Below are 20,906 nucleotides of genomic sequence, written 5' to 3'. Positions count from 1 at the left end.
ATTGTATGCCTATAGGCTACTGACAGCCTAATTATTTTATTTTATTATTGACAACTGGGCCAGATAGACTATTTCTACTGATTTTTGTGAACTTGATCCCCCCCCCCCAAAAAAAAGAAGCGCAGATTGGGCACTGAGTGTAACTGGTTACGCCTACTTTTTATTTCTGTAGCCATGTTGCCGTAGGCTAAGCCTATTTTGAAAACAAATGTGACGGCACTGTCTAGCCTAATCTTTAAAGCCTTAATAGCCTATATAGGTTATCTGCTTATTTTTTGTTTGGCAATGTTAAGCCAATACAGATATAATTATTTTTTATTTTATCATTATTGACGGCCAAGGAGCCCAAATCTCTTCCTTTGATTGTTGTGAACTTGTTTTCAGAAGCGCATTGCGCTTACAGTTGTCACTGCTGTTGTGGTTTAAATGTGACGATTAGCGCAGAGCGCACTTCATATAGCCTAGCAACGTGTTCTAGGCTACTCGTTTGATTGGCGAACAGCCTAACAATTTGATTTCTGCAGTCTGGAAAAAAAAACAAATAAATGGACTTATGTTCCAAATGTGTATTTTGTCTTACTGTTAATGTAGGCCTAACCTATCCGTCAGCTCGTAGCGTACGATAGCCTACTGAAACTGATTTGGGAATTGTTTTTAACCTATGCATAAAAGCCTATTTTGCCTGTTCATGCATTGTTTTAAAGTCGGGATTTGAAATGTTTGCGCAATTACAGCCTTGGTCTGTAGGAGAGTTAAACAGGAAATTTTGTCAGCAACAGTCATGTTTGCAATGGACGGGGTTGGAATTATAGCGCAAGCCTTTGAAGATAGGCTACAACCAGGTAAGGAGTTAAGTGTCCGGAAATAAGGCTGGCATAGGCTACTGTTGATAAGAAATTATTTATAGGCATAGGTTAAATCTGTAGCCAGGATGGATAGCCCATCTGAGTGTTTTTGGGTGTGTTATTATTTTTGAGAATAGTAGTGTAAATCAAGGGGAAATAATGAGTTCGTCTATTCTAAGGTAAAGTCCACGAAAAAAGACTTAAAGCGATGGTTCGGAGTAGAATCACCCTAATGCCATTTGAACCGTGACACCCATCCACCTTTACACCCGAAGTGTTTTCTGCCGCAGGCTTACATCAACAGAGTTGCCGTGTTATTCGATGTTTATTCTGGATAGCTTGACTCAAGCGCATATGGATCCTGGGCACCGTCTCCAAACTTTCCCCACAAAAATAACATGTCATGACACCAAACTTCTACAGTATAACAAATGTGGTTTGTACTCACAAAAAGATGAATTTGAAACTTTGTACATAGTCCAGGAGTTTATTAGTAACAACACACGAGACGATTAGCTTTTCTGCTGCTAAACATCCGTCGACGTCACTTCCTCCAGCTGGGACTTTCTTTATTGTAAGGTTTGTGTTTTAGTCCACAGCCAGGATATATGCACGAGTGTGGCATCGTCTTCTATTTATTAAACGTGGTAAAATTTAAATCCGAAGTGGTTAATTTCTAGTTGTAGCGCAAGCTGTCTTTTTTAGTTTTCCGCCTTCCGGACTCACGTGTATTTGTTTCCATCAACAAAGTCCCAGCTGGAGGAACACGGCAACTCTGTTGATGTAAGCCTGCGGCAGAAAACACTTCGGGTGTAAAGGTGGATGGGTGTCACGGTTCAAATGGCATTAGGGTGATTCTACTCCGAACCATCGCTTTAATATGCCCGTTAAACCCGTGCCCGTGGGGGAACGATTGCAAGAACGAAAATGTTAAACTGAAACTTGCCTGAACCGTTCGGAACGGAATGTTTGAAAAATAATTAACTTTTCAAGCCCTGTCTCCAAATGTGCCACAGTCATGGTAACATGAAGAGAGGCTTCTGCTTCTGAACTGGCACACAGTAACTTGTCGTCGAGATACTGATAAATTCGCACCCCCTGGTGGCGTAACATGCTATCGCCGCTTCGAGGCACTTGGTGAAGACCTAAGGGGAGAGAGCCAGGCCAAAAGGGAGAACTCTGTACTCGTATGCTTTGCCTTTGAACGCAAAGCGTAGAAATTTCCTGTGTCTGACGTGAATGGGTATGTGAAAGTAGGCAGACTTCAGATCTAGGATTACAACCAATCGTTTTTGCGAATGCACCCGACTAAACGAAGTGGAGTGTGCATTCGAAATTTCCGCGTCATTAAACATTTGTTCAGTGACCTCAGGTCTAGTATCAGGCGCCAGCTTTTGTCTCTTTTGGGGACCAAAACATATTTGCTGTAAAACCCTTTTGCCATCTCGTGTTTTGGAACACTTTGTATAGCTTCGTTACTGTTCTTCGTTACTGCGCATGTGCGCCAAGCCTCTGCGTGCTGTGCCAAAGCGGGGAAAATTAATGTCATGTCCACTCCCTTTATTGTCGAATGAGGGAGAGTTATAATGTTGTTTTCCCTGTACAGGGGGCTCGTTAGCGCGGCGGTGCAAGGGGGGGCTGGTATTTTTTTCTGGAGGGAGGGGGAGGGGGCAAAACTTTATTTGACAAAGTGAACATTTGACTGGGCATGATATTGGGCAAGTCAAAAGTGTATGTGGGCATATGTTTGGGCATATAGATGGGCGAACTGAGTGTGCTTGTGTACTTAAGTTTGGGCACCTGTGTGGGCAAAGTCGATGTGTTATTGAGCACTTTTCTTTGGCTGTGGTCAGGGTTAGAAAGGCTCTGTCTGGTGGGAGCGGATGGCGGCACTCCCACGTCCCCCTCCTCTTCACTAGCGTCCGAGGGCTGCGTTGGGCGCTCCGCGGAGGCCTGCCTGGAGCGCGGTTGTTGGCTGTTGTCCCGCCTCCTCTGCACGGTCTGCTGGCGTCGGGGCGGGTCCTGAAACAGGCGGCACACCAAAAAACTCTCCATCCAAAAGAGAAGCTACTCGAACGGGCGGCTCGGCCACCGGAATGCCAACTTAAGCTGGGCTTACACTGTGTGACTTTTCCCCCGATTTTGCCCCTATTTGGCACTCGCACGACTTTTTGAGAGTCGGGACGATTTCTTGCTCAATCGCAGGTCAATCGTGAGTCTCGCATCGTGCAGTGTACATGGGGTAACGACAAGCGGTTTCGCCTCACGATCGTGCAATCGCAGGGTCGCAAGAAAATCAAAACGGTTTGAAATTCTGGTCGTGGCTCATGCGTAAATCGCACAGTTAAAGCAGTGCTACGACCCGATTTGACACTTCACATGCACAAATTAATAGGGCCGTGCGATTCGCTGTTGAGCGCGACCTCATCTCCACCTCAGGCGAGCATGTTCCCTCCTCTGCAGACCGGGGAAACATGCCGGTCGCGTCGTACGGTGGAAGCATTTCGCTCGCATCCGACTGTCGGCTCGTGTAGTGTGAGGACGTGAGTCGTAGTTGTGAACTTTTAAACAGTGAAATTCCATCGTGCAGTGTGAGCAGAAGCTTAAGACCCACGAGTGAAAATATCGCACAGTGTATGCCAAGCTTTAGCTGCAGCACGTTGGGCTAGCTCGCGTAGCTCCGAAGCCAGCGGCCTGCTATCCACGTTTTCCTGCGTCAATGGTGGATCCTCGATGGATGCCTCAGTTGGCGCACTAAAATCGTCATAATCCTCGCCGGATTCTGCACCGAACACGAAATAACCTTCAGACTCCGGAGGGAATTCTCTCGGTAGGACCAGGGGGGGGGGGTTAAGCTGGCCCTGGGTGGCATGTGCTCAGGGGAGTGATTATGCTCGGGGGCTAGCTGAGTCAGCAGCTCCATGGACTCCTTTTTCTCTCCCTCAGTTACCTTCGTGGGAGCTGGGTTCAGTTCCGTGTCATCCACATTTCTTGATATTCACTAGGGGCATGGAGGCGCAGGCCTGACAAGGGTCTCCTTGGTCCTTGAATGCTGCCTCAGTGTGAGCTCTACCCAAGCAGTCGAGGCATCGGCAGTCGAGACATGTTGAAGCCAGTGTTAATTTCGTGACAAAATATTTTCGTCATAATTATTGTTAACGATTGTTTTTCTCCTGACGACAATAAAACGATGACGAAAAAAACAGCATGCGTTTGTACAAAAAATATAGCGACATTGATTTATATTTTCGTCAAAAATAAAAATGTGACTACAATACCACCAGAGACGAAAACCAATAGGAAGCATTTTTGTTAATATGTCACTGAAACATTGAAAAAGAATGCCCTGCTGTTTCGCAAATCGCGACCATCTCTCTGCATCTCCCTCCTCCCCTCCTTCACACACACACGCAGCGTCGGTGCCGCACACCGTGACCTTTTTTAAAAACAGTAGCCTACTTTTCAGTGCAATCCTGGCTGGAAAAATATTGTTGCCCATTTATCCATGACGAAGAAGTTTATGCAGTCATGAAATAGTGGTGGTGCTGGCGCACAGTAGCAAACATCTTTCTCTAACGATGCATTTTTGCGGAACTTCTCCACTCCCTGTCGCTTTCATGAGCCTGCTATCTGACGGTCATTGTCTGATCTTTTTTCAATGTTCGCTAATGTTTGTAATTTAAGGGTCTATTCGTAGGCACAAGCCTTCTGATAAGAATCACTAGTGCCGATCGCAAAGGATTCGGAAGTGTGGAGTTTTGCTACTTGTTTCAGTCAAGGACACTGAAATAGGAAGTGAACGGCCCTTCCACGCTTTCACATGCACAAGTTGACAACCATGTCTACGAGAGCGCGTATGCCATCACAACTTTGCATCAAGCAAATAATATGCAACAGCTTGCAATACGCTCACGAGAGAGAGAGAGAGAGATACGTCTTCCAACAGGTGCCATTGTAATGCTTGCATACAGTAACCTGTCTACTTTAGTCAAGAGACTAAAACTAAAACTAAATTAAAAATTCCTGTCAAAATTAACACTAGTTGAAGTCAAACGAAAGCGTTGGCACTCAAAGCTAGTGCACTCACACCGTCTTTTGCGAGTTACAAGCCAGACGGTTGGAAGCTAACAATGAAAAATGCTAAGCACAGTAGGTACGAGCTGTTGGACATTCAAATTCGCGAAGCGATTAAGAAGACCGTAATGGGCGTCTAGGCTGGGGGTCTAGGCTGACGCTTCCATCTGCCATTCAGCGTGATTGTAGTACTGAGCTTCGATTTGATCATCTGGTGATCGATGAAGTCCCATGAGTAATAGGTCGCAGTTCCTGCGATAGGGAACAGCACAGCTGTGTACACAGTGTACATCAGTTATTGTGTCACCATTAGTTCACACACGCAACACTGCATTTGGTCAAACATAGTTGGTTATCTAGTTGAAACAGTGATTGATTGATTCGTTTATTGACTGTTTGGTTTAATGGCAACATATCAGTTTTTTCCTTTACAGGAGCACTGCTCTTCCTATGGTCAAACAAATTCATACATTCCTTTTACATATTTTCTCTTTTCTCTTTTTACAAATCATACAAACACAACAGAATACAAAAACACAAGACTTACACACACAACAAAACAAACACAAAAGAGGAAGTGAACACCTGTCATATAGGTTATATTTTGGTCCAATGAATAGGCCTACTGCCTTTTACCACATATAAGATAAACAGAGGGTGAGAGAAAACAAACACAAATAGTAATACAAAAAGTAAAAGTGAAAACCCCTGCCACAGACTCCCTCTAACACAGGTTTGACCTCTCCAAGTAACTGGCTGTGACTCAATATCAGATCAAGAAAAAAAATCTGTAAAATGCTTGTATTGGCAAGAGTTTAAAACTAGGTTTTACAGTAGGTCTCAAAATTCTAGTTGAACAATTCTAGTGAGTTATTGGAGGACTTTAACGTTCAATTAAGATTGACATGACTGACTGGGCATTTTTGCTTGAAAATAGACAAAAATACGCTTATTGAAATGTGTGCGGCCATCAGTTGTGCAGTGTTGATGTTAGGTGGATAGACAGCTGACATAGATATATTTTATTGAATAGTATAGCATTGCCCTATGTCCTATAGTCCTAAATTTACAGGGCTGTAACTTTAGCGTGTTAATTTGATTAGTTAATTACACCACAAACTAAAGTATTATAAAAAAAATACGCAATTATGAATTATGAGGAGGCATACGTTTGTGAACTGCCACAACAAAAGCTTTTTCACTTCGGTGAAACTGCTGGTCACATTTAAAAAGGGGAGCAATTCACAATGCTCAGACAATATTCATCAAGTGCATGCGTCCTCGGCCTCTCTCTTTTCTCTCTCTCGGTCACCAAGACACAAACATGAGCAATATTCTCCCTCTCTCTCTGTCTCTCTCTCTCACCAAGACTTAATAATGCACACTAATCAGTTGGCCCAGTCCATAAGCATTAAATCCCGTTTCCATGTGATTCGGTCATAGCCTAGGCCTACTTCATCCGTTTTTACAGTTAATAAAACCCTGTGGCTCCTCTCGCAAAATTGCAGAGCTTACCACAATGAGGCAATATCAAGTCATGTAGGCTAATCAATTTAAATAAAATAAAGTTAATATAGGCCTTACAGAGACAACAGATCAGCAGAATGAAGTCCAATAGCAGGTAACTAAAGGCATATTCAAGCATATCTCACTACAACTGCATTCCAGTTTCCCCGGTCATCTTATCATAACGGCATTTCATGACAATTCCGTGACTTGAGACATATGGTTCGTCCCTCCTTCGTTTTGACTAGCCTACTGTTAGGTGAAACAGGTCGGCCCGATAGGAGCAAACTCGCTCTGCGCCTTGTCAATGCATGCCTAGCTCCGTGTCCTCCATTCACATGCTCTGCATTACACAAAGAATCTATAATCTGTATACAATCTCTTACCTTTCCACAAAACACTTTCTCACTTTACCATTGTCAACACGCAACAATCTCCAAACGAAGAAGCACTTACTCTCACCTGTCACTCAGTCTGCGTGTTTATTCAGTAAAGGCGCGTTGTGTTGCCTGTTCGTTTTTTGTTTTTGTATGTAGGTATGATGTTATTTTGACTCTATTAGGTCGAAATATTAGGTCAGCAGTTCATGGTCTTCAATTTCCATCGTTATTTCATATCAGAGGTTGTTTATTGTGTGGCCATTTAAAAAGTCTATTTTAAAGTCATGGAGTATGGTATGGTATTTCCACTCTTTCCCCTTGTCTCTCATACCAAATATCCCATCCATGGGGATGATGACAATGAGATTAAATACGATTAATTAATTACAAACTGTTATTAATTAGATCCATTTTTAAAATGTACTTACAGCGCTAATATTTGCTTTGTATGTTATTTTTTATGATGAAACAACTTTGCTACTTTGTGCTTCAATCTGATGTGCTTTTACTTTAATCACAGACAACCAAGAAGGACATTTTGCAAACAAGGAGTCAATCCAAAAGGATGTCAAAGCCACCATATCTCAGAGGGCTACTCTGAAATGTGAAGTAGCTAACTCAAAGACAGAAGTGAAATGGTACAAGGATGGGACTGTCTTGAGATCCAATAAAACAGTCCACATGGAAATGAAGGGAAATACTCGTCAGTTGGTCCTGGACAGTGTGGAGATGAAGGATGCAGGAGAGTACACCTGTGAGGCTGGGAAAGAGAAACTGGTCTTCAAGGTTTGCGTTGCAGGTAAGATGCTGTAATTCTTAACTGAGCGTCGCCGAGCACACATCTGTCAGTGAGACTAAAGGGATGTCGAACCAATGGGATTCTTATTATGTTCCTCTATGGCTTATTGTTGGACTAATGGGCTGTCGGACCAATGGGCTGTCGGACCAATGGGCCAACCCCGGATCCAGCTAGCAGATAGCAAAAAACAACGACAAAAAACATTAGCGTCTTTCAAAGCGTCAGAATAGTTCAAACACTACATCAACAGAAGATGGTACCCCGACAACCCCAAATTTGTTTTAGGGTCTTGTCTGCATCTCATATGTCTGTCTTTTCATTTCATCATAGAAAGCCAAGAGGATGGTTTTGCCAATTTGGAGTCAGTTAAAAAGGACATCAAAGCTACTATTTCCCAGAAAGCCACCATAAGCTGTGAACTGACCAACATAAAGACAGAAGTGAAATGGTACAAGGATGGCACTCTCTTGAGATCCAGTAAAACAGTCCACTTGGAAACGAAGGGAAAGACTCGTCAGTTGGTCCTGGACAGTGTGGAGATGAAGGATGCTGGAGAGTACACCTGTGAGGCTGGGAAAGAGAAACTGGTCTTCAAGGTTTGCGTGGCAGGTAGGATGCATGTTTTACAGCTGTCAATGTAGCAGACAATCTACTACCTTGTTTAGATTTTTCTTCTTTGCACAGAAACATCCAGCGATCTTTTTAAGGAGCCTCTTTTGGGCAATAAAGTTGTTGTACAAGCAGAGGAGAATATAGTTCTGTCTTCTGAGCTGATATCAGAAAATACAAATGTCAGATGGTTCAGAGATTAATTGGAGTTGAATCATGGTTAGTGTTGTGTCAAGTTAGTGGTGGGCCGTTATTGCCATTAACGTGCTGCAATATTGTGAGATTCTAATGAGGTGATAAATACAATACCGCCATTAATCTATTCTCAAAGCTGGTTTGGGAGCTGGGTAACTGGACACGTCACCGCCGCATCCGTGTGGCAGACGGTTTCAGACTTTTCAGACGCTTTCAGCACTCCCGTTGCTTCTCTACCTCTCGCTTAGCATCAAACATGAACAGTGTCTGCATGAATCTTATGCTACGTGCCCATGGCAATGGTCTGAAGCATAAACGGAGATGTCTGTTTTTTTCTCCTTCTTTTGGTTAAGTAAACGCACATTGAGTGAGGTGCGCACCGTGGTCAAATTAACTTAATGGAAAAGCAGTTGTCGCACACTCTGAACTTCATGCAATATTTTTTAAATGAAAAAAGTAATGCATGAAGTTCTGAGTGTGCGACGACAATTGCTTTTCCATTATGTTTTATTTCTTCCCAATTTATTTGCGTTCTCCCAAGCGTTTGGGGTGGAAATCTGCTCGCCCGTGAAAACAGGGAAAACGAATAAAACTTGCAGTTTGCCGACGTAGATGCACACCGCAGGCGTGGGTGACAGTAGACCCTACCACGAAAACCAAAGGCCTGTTAATTGCTTGTACTTCCTCCAATGACTTTGATAATCAAATGTCCAATATAGGCCTACAGTATGCAGACATCTTCTCCTGTGCTCTAAATGACTCTAGGTCAGGAGTCTCGCAATTAGTTTACATGACTCCTGCATCAAAGAGACTGGGTATGATTCATTCATGCCGTATAAATATCCAGTCTCTTTTTCTGCATCTATATGTTGCAGTGATATAGTTCATGATAGTTTTGATCAAACTAACAGCTTTCTCAAGCAATCAGTAATGCTTTTCTGCTCCATCTCACTTAAAAATCCCTTTCCAGACTTACTCTTATAGTCATTATTTGGGTAGCGCGTATATTGTACATGAGCCGTTGTAATCTAAATCAAAATCTTGAAGTAAAGTGAAGTGTAAAGTGTCTGATTTGTTTCTTTCTGATATGGCAATATATTTTTCATTTCATCACAGAAAGCCAAGAGGATGGTTTTGCCAATTTGGAGTCTGTTGAAAAGGACATTAAAGCTACTGTTTCCCAGAAAGCCACCATAAGCTGTGAACTGACCAACTCAAAGACAGAAGTGAAATGGTACAAGGATGGCACTCTCTTGAGATCCAGTAAAACAGTCCACATGGAAACGAAGGGAAAGACTCGTCAGTTGGTCCTGGACAGTGTGGAGATGAAGGATGCTGGAGAGTACACCTGTGAAGCTGGGAAAGAGAAACTGGTCTTCAAAGTTTGCGTGGCAGGTACAGTAGGACCCACACTTTACAGATTTATTTTGTGAATGCAAAAAAATACTGTCATTTTCAAAACATTCAGTCCATTAACAAGATGGAGAATTGTGTAAAGATAAGTAATCAAATGTTTAAGCCAAGCAAAAGTATTATTTTCTGGAAAATATAATTTATAATTTCACACATGTAATAAATCTCAAAGTTGGGACAGGGCCAATAAAATTCAGTTACAGTTGGATAAGACTAAAGACAAGATGGAGGAGACCACTTGACAGTTACAATGATGAGTGACATGGTTTTATATAAAAACTCAGTTATTTTTGCCCTATACAATATGATTTCAGCAGCTCATATGTTAGGTGTCCCCTTTGTCACTTTTTCCATTTTCTAATGCTTATTATGTGACATATCTTGACTGTAAGCAGACCATTTTATTATCTTGTTACTCTAATGGATCCACGCTGTTTGAACATAGTAGAGAATAGAATTCATCATCATTATGTGGCAATATCTAAAGGCTGTCCAAAAAATATAATGCCTTGGTATCTGTTTAAGATGTTAAAAACCTGTACATATTTTTCAGCATTCATCAAATACTCTCTACCAAGGGCTTAGCCCCTAGAGGTGATAAGGTATTGCACATGCTGTGCGTGCGCTAGAATTGTTTTAGAGCACCTATTAGGGCGTTGTCAATAAATGTATCACTTTACATCACACCTTGGGGATACACTTCCCAGTTCCCACCATTTCTATTCTATTTAAAAATAGCTTTCATTATTTAATTGCTTTCTAAAGCTACTTCACCAGCTACTAAGCCATCTTAAATGTGTATAAAAATACAAAGAAAAAACAATGGTAGGTGCCATGCATTCCTATGCAGTCTGAAGAAGGTAAGTGCTTCACAACTCATCATGGAAACATTTAACATATCAAAATTCTAGTTTCTAAAATTCTAGTGAGTTATTGGATGACTTATTTACTATTTGAGGACGCTTTTACTTGACAATAGACAAAAAATAAGCTTGTTGAAATGTGTGGGGCCATCAGTTGTGCCATGTTGATGTTAGGTGAATATACAGCTAGAATTTATATTTTCTGTTAAGCACAAAAATGAGCTTGTTGAAATGTGTGGGGCCATCAGTTGTGCCATGTTGATGTAAGGTGAATATACAGCTAGAATTTGTATTTTTTGTTAAGCACATAATTTAAATGAAATATATCATAACCGAAAATAACACAACATAAATGAAATCAGAACTCTCCGCTTATCCAATTCGATAACTTGATAATAGCTTCAAAACACTGCGCCTGCCATCCAACAGCTGCTGATGCCCTCGTACCATGTGATGTGACGCTTGACAAGGAGCCAATGAGGAATATGAATTAATGCATTAAACATTAAATAAGCAAAGATCAGATCAACTTACGTTCTTGATAACTCGTGTTCAGTGCTTTACTGCATTTGTTTTTGAAATAAAAAAATAAATAATAATTTTTAAAAATCGGCAAAACATATAGGGTGGCTATGACATATGTTAGGGTGTCTCCAGCCACCCTAAAATGGGGCTGTCAATGGCCCTGCTCTCAGCATAAGTAAGAAAATCATAACCAAGGCACTAATGCACCCCTAGACAATCATACGTATATGTCGTCTCTTGAACTGATGACTAACCAGTTGAATAATTAATATTCTGTGGCGCCCGGAAGGTGCAAGACTCTATGATTTTAAAATACGAAATATTTTCCATTCTGTCATCAGAGGACCGTTTCACATGTCCTCTGGGTCCATCTAGAATGATCTTTGCCACATACAAGGCTGTTAAATCTCTGCATCATGTGTATTTATGAAGCATTGTGTATATGGTGCATTTTCCAACACCTGTGTCATTGTTGGTATTGAGTGTTTTGAAAGTGGCAGCATTTTGTTTAGAGGTGAAGTGGAGCTGAATGATTGTTTAACATACAGTTAAAGAAATTAGTTAGAGAGACAAGGTGTTCACTGTAGCCACACAGTAAAGGGTCTGATTTGTTTCCATCTCATCATAGAAACCCAAAAGGATGGTTTTGCAAAAACTGAATCTGTCCAAAAGAAGTTTGAAGCTACAACCTCTCAGAAAATTACTCTGAATTGTGAGGTGGCTAACTCAAAGACAGAAGTGAAATGGTACAAGGATGGGACTCTCTTGAGATCCAGTAAAACAGTCCACATGGAAATGAAGGGAAAGACTCGTCAGTTGGTCCTGGACAGTGTGGAGATGAAGGATGCTGGAGAGTACACCTGTGAGGCTGGGAAAGAGAAACTGGCCTTCAAGGTTTGCGTTGCAGGTAAGATTATGTAATTCTTAACTGAGCGTTGCCCAGCACACATCTGTCAGTCAAACTAATGGGATGTCGAACCAATGGGATTCTTGTTATGTTCCTCTATGGCTTATTGTTGGACTTGGGGGCTGTTGGACTAATGGGCTGTCGGAGCTAGCAGCTAGCAGATAGCAAAAAAACAACAACAAAAAACATTAGCCTCTTTCAAAGCGTCAGAATAGTTCAAACACTACATCAACAGAAGATGGTACCCCGACAACCCCAAATTTGTTTTAGGGTCTTGTCTGAATCTCATATGTCTGTCTTTTCATTTCATCATAGAAAGCCAAGAGGATGGTTTTGCCAATTTGGAGTCAGTTAAAAAGGACATCAAAGCTACTATTTCCCAGAAAGCCACCTTAAGCTGTGAACTGACCAACTCAAAGACGGAAGTGAAATGGTACAAGGATGGCACTCTCTTGAGATCCAGTAAAACAGTCCACATGGAAACGAAGGGAAATACTCGTCAGTTGGTCCTGGACAGTGTGGAGATGAAGGATGCTGGAGAGTACACCTGTGAGGCTGGGAAAGAGAAACTGGTCTTCAAGGTCTGCGTTGCAGGTAAGTTGCCTATTTTACAGATTTCTTCAGCAATGCAAATGAATTGACTATGTCAGTGTAGCGGAGAATGTATTCCCTTGTTTAGATTTCTTTTCACAGAAGAGTGCACCAATCATTTTAAGAAGTCACTTTTGGACGATGAAGTTGTTGTTCAAGCAACAGAGAACATAATTCTCTAATGCCAGGCATACACTGTGCAACTTGTGGCCTGATTTTGCCACGATTTGTCACTCGCACGACTTTCTGGGAATTTTGGAGGCCGATCGTAAATTGTGAGGATGTGAGCTGTGAGCCGTGAACTTTTAAACTGTGCGATTCCCTCATGCAGTGTGAGCAGGAGCTTAATACCCACGATTGAAAATGTTGCCCAATGTATGCCCGCTGAGTAATGGTTTAAAAAACAGTTAAAGAGATGAGTTAAAAACACAAGGTGTTCACTATAGTCTTAAGGTTCTTGCACAAATAAAAACAACCCGAACAGACCCCCAACTAAAGCTGGGCTTACACTGTGCGACTTTTGCCCCGATTTTGCCCCGATTTGGCACTCGCACGACTTTTTGAGACTCGGGCCGATTTCTTGCTCAATCGCAGGTCAATCGTGAGTCTCGCATCGTGCAGTGTACATGGGGTAACGACAAGCGATTTCGCCTCACGATCGTGCAATCGCAGGGTCGCAAGAAAATCAAAACGGTTTGAAATTCTGGTCGTGGCTCGTGCGTAAATCGCACAGTTAAAGCAGTGCTACGACCCGATTTGACACTTCACACGCACAAATGAATAGGGCCGTGCGATTCGCTGTTGAGCGCGACCTCATCTCCACCTCAGGTGCGCATGTTCCCTCCTCTGCAGCCCGGGGAAACATGCCTGTCGCGTCGTACGGTGGAAGCATTTCGGTCGCATCAGACTGTCGGCTCGTGCAGTGTGAGGACGTGAGTCCTGAGTTGTGAACTTTTAAACAGTGAAATTCCATCGTGCAGTGTGAGCAGACGCTTAAGACCCACGAGTGAAAATATCGCACAGTGTATTCCCGGCTTAAGTTGTCCATCTGTCCTTTTCGGTCTTGGTCAGTTGCAGTCTTCTTGCAGAAATACACCAAGCTGAAGGGATTTCGTTGAAACCTCCATGTGAGGCCATTTGTAGTAGCCTAAAGTTTTCATGAGGCTGCCACGAATTCCATATCTGTACTTCTGACAAGAAGACTTGTTAGTAGATTTATTACTAATGATTCTGAATACATGAGGTCTGTATGCAAAGTCCCTCTCCTGTTCATTAATTCTCCATCAAGGACATTCTATCTCTGTCTCTCGCTCACAAAAGAGCAAAAACCTTTTATATGATTTTCACTGATTCATTATTTCATTTCATATATAGATTCATATATATTTTTTTCATTATGTATTTCTCACTGCGCCCTAGTTTGCTGCAGAGGAAGAAGATGTCTTAATAAATACATTGTCATGTTGTGCTTTTGAAACTTCCATAGAGATGTTTGTTAGTTTCCCTTACGAAAATCGACCATGGTACACCATGATTTCAAGGTTTTTTGTTTTTGTTTTTTGGTTTCACTTAACTATAAAATGAACCATGGTTTTACTCTGAAAACTAACCATGATTTTACCACGGTTCATAATTATTCGTTAAACTCAGGGTCGTGGGAACTCCCCTGAGACAGGGGGTGCTGGCAGGTTTTTGGACGGGGGGTTTTGGGGTCCTCCCCCAAGAAAATTTGTGTTTTTTTAAGATGCAATTTCCTGCATTTTAATGCATTTTAATCAGTGTCCGAATGACTGACGTCTGGCCATCCTATGGGGTCTGAAAATGGTCAGAAAAGTTTTCATGCTTGTGAAAAAAAAGGTTTAAGTAGTTTAATGTGCCTCCCTTCCCTATTGGACTATTCCTTTTGAGACTGACAGCAGTGATAGCCCAATAAGGCATTTGTGCCCAAATACATCCGATAGACTAAATTAACATCCTATTATTATATATTCCTTGATAGGATAGTGTCATGTATTTACCTTAGTTCACATTTATAACGAGGAGACAGGTAAGGTGTGGTTCTGGTTCGTTTACTTAATATACTGAACTGGGCAAGATACAGGAAGTCAGCCCCGAGGGCATCATGGGGGTACGGTAACCACATTGGCACAAACATAATAAAAGGCAAACCCGGTTTAATACCTAACATTTCCTCCCCCCTGTAAGATTAGCCCCCCAAAGACAAAGATAAGGTAACCTATAACGAATAACATAACCCATACGTTTTCAACAAAAAAGGATATGACATTCCGTCAGCGAGGAAGCAGCTACAAGTCCAGACGGTCAGGAGGCCGTCGCTCGCGCGTGGGGTACCGGTGAGAATGGTGGTTCATCGGGGACGGCGGAGACGGCGGCGGCGCTGCTTCCGCTGTCGGTGGGGGCTCGGGGACCTGATCTGTAGCGTTGTCCTCCTGAAGTGTAGCCGGCAGGGTGTCGGAGGCAGCCAGGCCCTCCGCAGGGTCTGCCTGGCCGGTGATGTCGGGTGCAGGAGAGCCTATTGGCTCCGAAACGGGGCCCTTGCGGGCCAACAGTTGGTCAGTGTGACGACGCCACACAGCATCATTGTTTGTGCGTACTTGTTATGACAGTGGACCAGTAACTATCATCTGCTGGCACCCACCTGGGGCCCCTTAGGTAATTGCGAGCTAGGACAGGGTCTCCTATGTGAAAAGACCGTGGTGTGCCTGACCTACGTCGGCTCTGCTCTTGTTGACTGCTCTGAACAATTTGGCCCCTGGACGGAGGGCGTATGCAGTCCAGTCGGGTGTGCAGCGCTCTTTTTAGGAGGAGCTCAGCAGGCAACGCTTTAGTGGTGCTGTGTGGTGTGTTTCTGTAAGTCAGCAGGAAACTGCAGTCGCTGATGAAGGGAGCCTTGGGACACGGATGCCTTGAGGCTGTGCTTTAAGGTTTGCACAAATCTCTCAGCCAGTCCATTTGTGGACGGGTGGTTGGGTGCTGACTTAATGTGTTGAATTCCATTCATTTTGAGGAAAGCCTCCATCTCTTCGGAGACAAGCTGGGGCCCGTTGTCACTCACCAGCTGTTCCGGTATTCCGTACCGGCCGAACATTTCCTCCAGTCGCTCTATGGTTTTCCCGGTGGTTGTAGACCTCATGATGGCCACATCTGGCCATTTGCTGTGTGCGTCCACCACCACCAAAAACATTCTGTCCTCGAATGGCTCAGCAAGGTCAATGTGTATATGCTGCCACGGCTCCGCCGGCCATTCCCATGGGTGGACTGGCGCTGGTGGTGGTGCGTTTCGCCCGGGCTGGCAGGTGGTGCAACAGCCCGCATTGTCCTCAATCTGTTTGTCTAGCCCCAGCCACCAAAAATAGCTGCGAGCCAGCTCCTTCATGCGCACTATGCCACAGTGTCCGACGTGGAGTTGTTTCAGCATGGGGTTCTGCAGAGAGGGGGGTATGACGACCCTTCTGCCCCACAGCAGACAACCAGACTGTGCAGAAAGTTCTTGTTGCCTGGCCAAATATGGTTTGCAGTCAGCTGTGTTCGAGATTCTCCTGCCTTTTGTGATGGTGTAGGGGTAGTTGCGTTTGGATTTTCTCCTAATGCGACTATACCAGGAATTGAAGGCAAAATATCTTGTTTGGGAATTTAATTAATTATGAATTAATTATAATTAATAAACAAATTAATTAAAAGGTAATTAAAGGACCGTCTCATAAAATCCTTAGGATTATCAATCACAATATTCAACAATAAATTGCTAAACCAATCAATCAATCAATCAATCAATCAAGAGTTTATTGTCATTGTCAATTGTCAAAAAGGCAACGAAATTGTGTTTCGGGTACAATACTTAGTAGCAGCGTAAACTAATACAGAGTTTAGTACACCTGGGACGAACTGCGCTACTGCGCGCATCCACCTTCACAAATCTTGGTTTTAGACAAGTGTTAGACAACATTGGGTAAGGATGAGGAGAAAAAGATTCCATAGCTCCACATTGCAAACACAACATCAAGGTATAGACAAAAAACCTCATTATGGCTATAAGCAGTGGAGACGCAGACATTGTACAAAACCGGGGGGAGGGGGGGGGGGGGGGGGGAGGGGGGTCAGAAAGCGCGGAGGAGGCGTTGAAGAGAGGGGAGGGGTGGGCACTGGATAGCTTATCACCCCACTCTGAGCCATAGCTCAAACCGTCCCAGGGACGGCCTTGCACTGTCCCATAGCAAGTGAAAAACGTCTCCAGGTGCCTGTGGTAGTTGAGGGAGGCAGAGAGTCCAGACATTGCTTGTCCTCCAAGGAGAGATAAGAGTCCTGACCTTGGTCAGGTCGCTGCAGCTGCAGCTGGGGCGCCAAAGCAAAATAAGATTTATGTTTGGGTTATTGCAGACATTCCTTTTACGATTCTGCGGTAATTCTCATGTGACTGGCCACACGTTTCACGTACAGCAGAATTTCGAGCAACCTATCTCCCAAACCGATCGATTCCATCTGGCGATCGTGCGCGACAAGTCCATCAATGCGGCGATCAATCGCTTCAAGGTGGCGATGTTCGGCCACAATCACTTCAGTCAATTTGTCCATCTGGCGCTGACCTGCCACAAAACCCTCCAAAGCGCGATTCACGACCACATTCTGTGCTCGAATCTCACTGCCCAACCGGTCAATTGAGCCGGACAGCCTGGGGCCCCTAATGGCTGCCCATATCTTTGAGCAAATGCGGTACAGCAGTCCCAAGGATAATCCAATTCCCAAGGAACTTGCCACCAAGTAGCCGAAAGTGTAGACATCTTCTACGTCCTCAATGTTTAACGGAGCCAGACACATGACGTTCCACTTCCCCCACGAGTCCATCACATAGCCAGCCGCCGTCGTCCCATCAGGACAGTTGGGCTCCCCCGAACCCACTTTGATCTTCGAAAAGATGGTGTCAATTGCGTTGAAAGACCAGTTGACCAAATCCATTGTTAATTTCTTTTCAGGAGAACAGGACAGCGTGGAGTCTCAGCAGAAAATTAAAGTCAGACAAGACAGAGTGCAGCAGCCGGGGAAGAGATAGTGAGAGGAGGAGGGGAGAGGGGAGAGGGGAAGGGAGGGGAAAAGAGAGCTCAGGAGCTCTGAAGAAACACGTCCGCCTCCTCCGAGAGCAGAACAAGAAGCACAGAATTAATTAAGTTTGTACTGGGATACTCAACAGGGCACAGTGAACAGTAAGGCCTATTCACTGTGATCAGCTGGGCATGCAAGCACAAAGGTAGATCTGAAGGCAAAATTCTGATAATAGGTTGGTTGGTTGTACAAAGCAACAAGGACAACAAAATGCAATCAAATGATTTACTTTTATTAACTACTAGGATAACTAATAAAACATTACATTCAAAGTCGGATCAATGGGGTAAACACAATAAGGCACAAGTATAAAAACAAGAAAGAAATAAAAGGGGAATTGTGCGTGTATGGAAGTGTGTGTGTGTGTGTGTGAGTGTGTGTGTGTGTGTAGGTGCGTGAGCGTGAACAATGGAGGAGCGCTAGCTCCCGTTGCTATGGTAGCAAGATGGCGTCCACCACGTGGACTAGGTTGCTATAGCAATGTAAACAACACGGTGATATTAGCGTTAGCCTCAGAACCAAGAACAATGGGGGTAGCTAGCAGCTACTTAGCAAATAACCGGCGGGGGTTTTCAAGCATTAAAAGTCCCGTGAAGGGCACAAACATGTATCAAAGGTTCTGGAATTAACACTAACAGTTCCGGGTATGATGTGAATGGAATGTGAGCACAAAAGAAATAAAAGAGAGAGAATAGAGCACGAATGAAACGGCGAGCTTGAATGTTTGTCACTACAAAGATGGCCGTACACTCGTGTACTCAAAGCAATTAGATTCAGCGTGGCTACAGCTGAGCAGCAGTGTTAGCTGGCAGAAATGTCCGGACAAAGGAGGCTATTCAATGAACAGTCTATTATCAGTTATGCGCAAAGTTGTACCGAAAAGGTACCAAAGGTCCGGAGAAATCTACAAGTCTAACACTCAGAGAGAGAGATAGAGAGAGGGAGATACAAGAGGGAGAGAGAGAGAGATATGTGGGTGTAACGTGTGTGGGTGTGTGTGTCGTGCGTCTTGGCTAGCAGGCCGCTGTTACACAGGGGCTACTAGCGATTGTCCTTAGATAACCCGTTATCAAAGAGAATCTTTCGAATACGGGCGATACCGTATGAACGCTTGCGAATGCGGTTCATACAAATAATCGCGGCGTACAGAAGGGATTCACGTTGTTAAGGAGTATGCGAGGTAGAAGTTAGAAGCATGCAAACTAACTAAGCAAGAGAGAGAGAGAAGAGTTCAAAACAATGTCTAAAGAAATTAAAGAACAACACATGTGCACATGAAATAAAGCTTCGAGCTAGATTCACAGAAACACATCTACTAAACTCTACTCAGAATTAACTAGTCATTTGCCCATGAAAAGTGTCCTACTGATTTTGTAGAGGGGTCCCACGGGAAACGGGTTGTGCCGGCCAGCGACACTGCTTTCGGTTCCAGGGGAAAAAGTTCAACACAGACTCCTGTCTGGGTTGGATCAGGGAGGATTCTTGAAGTCGTCTGCTTCTTTTGTCCTCGAGAGCCGGCAGGCTCGGTCCGACGGAAAAATGTTCAAGATAGAAGCGTTCAGATCTCGAACATGGAAAAACACTGTTCCTACAGTGTTGCTTGCAGGGCGGGATGGTTACAGCTGTGAGCGGACTAAGGGGGTCTTTCACGAGTTTAAGTTGGCCAAACTAAAACTGGAGCGAAAGTCTTTGTCCAAGGAGAAGGGAAAGGGGTTGCGCAGTTGAAATCTTCTTTGTCTTATCCGGGATAGGTACAGTCTTACAGAGGCTTGTCCTCTTCAAAGAAAGGTTCAGAGAGAGATTAAGGTCCCTGTGCAGCACTCTTTATAGGAAAAACAGCAGGGGGCAACAGGAAACAACATACTTCAGTAGTACATTGCAAACAGTCTCTTTGGGTTCAGCACCCTCTAGAGGCGCGGGGAGAAATGGCGAAAACACAGGGGAATATCCACAGACATCATATATGAAGACTAGATACGTCATCGCGTATTTCAAGCACGTCTGCACAGGTCGGCCATATTAGAGCAGCCTAAACCCTCCACAGACCCGTTACACCTGAAGTAAACTGAAGAGTTGAAACGTTTGGGATACTTAAAAATGTATCCTGTTGCTTCGCTGAAATATTGACACGTGTTTATAAATGGTAGGGCTCCTTAAAACTTAAGTGTAGACTGGGGTAAAACGCCCAGGAGAGTAATAGACCTATGCTTCCCACGTAACCTATTTGTCCAAACATTTAGATAGACCTACAGCAAATACACATTTTAACCATTGCTGTGCATTACGTTGACGCCGGCATGGATATATTCATTGCACCAAATTAAAGACTACAGAGATGACGTACTGGAAGAGAGATGTACAGCGCAACAGGTTCATTCTATCTGGATGGCTTTAGCGTCACGACTCATTTTGAACACAAGGTGGAGCTGTCGAAACCAAAGCATATATTACAAGTGAACGTTTATTTGTTATTTTACTGAAAATATAAAAGATTACGTTGTGCGTTTGTTTATGGGATCTATTTAATTACATGAATAAGCCTACTGGACTATATCATACATGATTTTAGACCTATGCACATAATAATATAATGTAATATAATATAATAATATTGTGAATATTCATCACTATGCAGTATCAACATATACTTTCGTTTGGAATTTTTTATACTGTATAAAAAAAGAACCCTTTCGAAAATCGATATAAATTTGAGGGAATTATGGCCATCTGAAGAGTATACAACACCCAAAACTCACTGCAACTGGTTGAGCCAGAAGGCTGCTTTAACATGGCCGCCATGCGCGGACGTTCGGCTTGCATGACGGGAACGGGGACGACGCATCTAGTCTTCATATATGATGTCTGTGGGAATATCACCTACAATGGCCTCCATTACCGCCGATAACACCGGGTCGTTCCGTGTAGCATGTCTCACTTGTTTTGCGGTGACAGGGGTGTCGCTCACCTGCTGGAAGTAGAATATGTCCATAGAGGTAGAAAATAACACTAGAGAGGACACAGCAATTTGCGACAGCACTGGGAAATGGCAGCGGGAGCTTCCCAACTTCCGTAGGTAGTGTA

At 43.6% G+C, this 20,906-nt stretch overlaps 1 protein-coding gene across 13 annotated transcripts in view; it reads left to right on the top strand.

The window, feature by feature from the left end:
* The window catches only part of obscnb (obscurin, cytoskeletal calmodulin and titin-interacting RhoGEF b), a 226,662-nt gene that overhangs the window by 42,284 nt on the left and 163,472 nt on the right, over positions 1-20,906 (top strand). For all 13 annotated transcript variants that reach the window (XM_063218192.1, XM_063218188.1, XM_063218190.1 and 10 more), the window contains 5 exons: positions 7,326-7,604; positions 7,935-8,213; positions 9,525-9,803; positions 11,838-12,116; positions 12,432-12,710. In XM_063218192.1, the coding sequence (XP_063074262.1) occupies positions 7,326-7,604; positions 7,935-8,213; positions 9,525-9,803; positions 11,838-12,116; positions 12,432-12,710 (1,395 nt within the window). The remainder of the gene's footprint in view (positions 1-7,325; positions 7,605-7,934; positions 8,214-9,524; positions 9,804-11,837; positions 12,117-12,431; positions 12,711-20,906) is intronic.

Source organism: Engraulis encrasicolus, chromosome 16, assembly GCF_034702125.1.
Source record: "Engraulis encrasicolus isolate BLACKSEA-1 chromosome 16, IST_EnEncr_1.0, whole genome shotgun sequence".
Lineage (NCBI taxonomy): Eukaryota > Metazoa > Chordata > Actinopteri > Clupeiformes > Engraulidae > Engraulis > Engraulis encrasicolus.
This window is presented reverse-complemented; position numbering and strand designations above follow the sequence as displayed.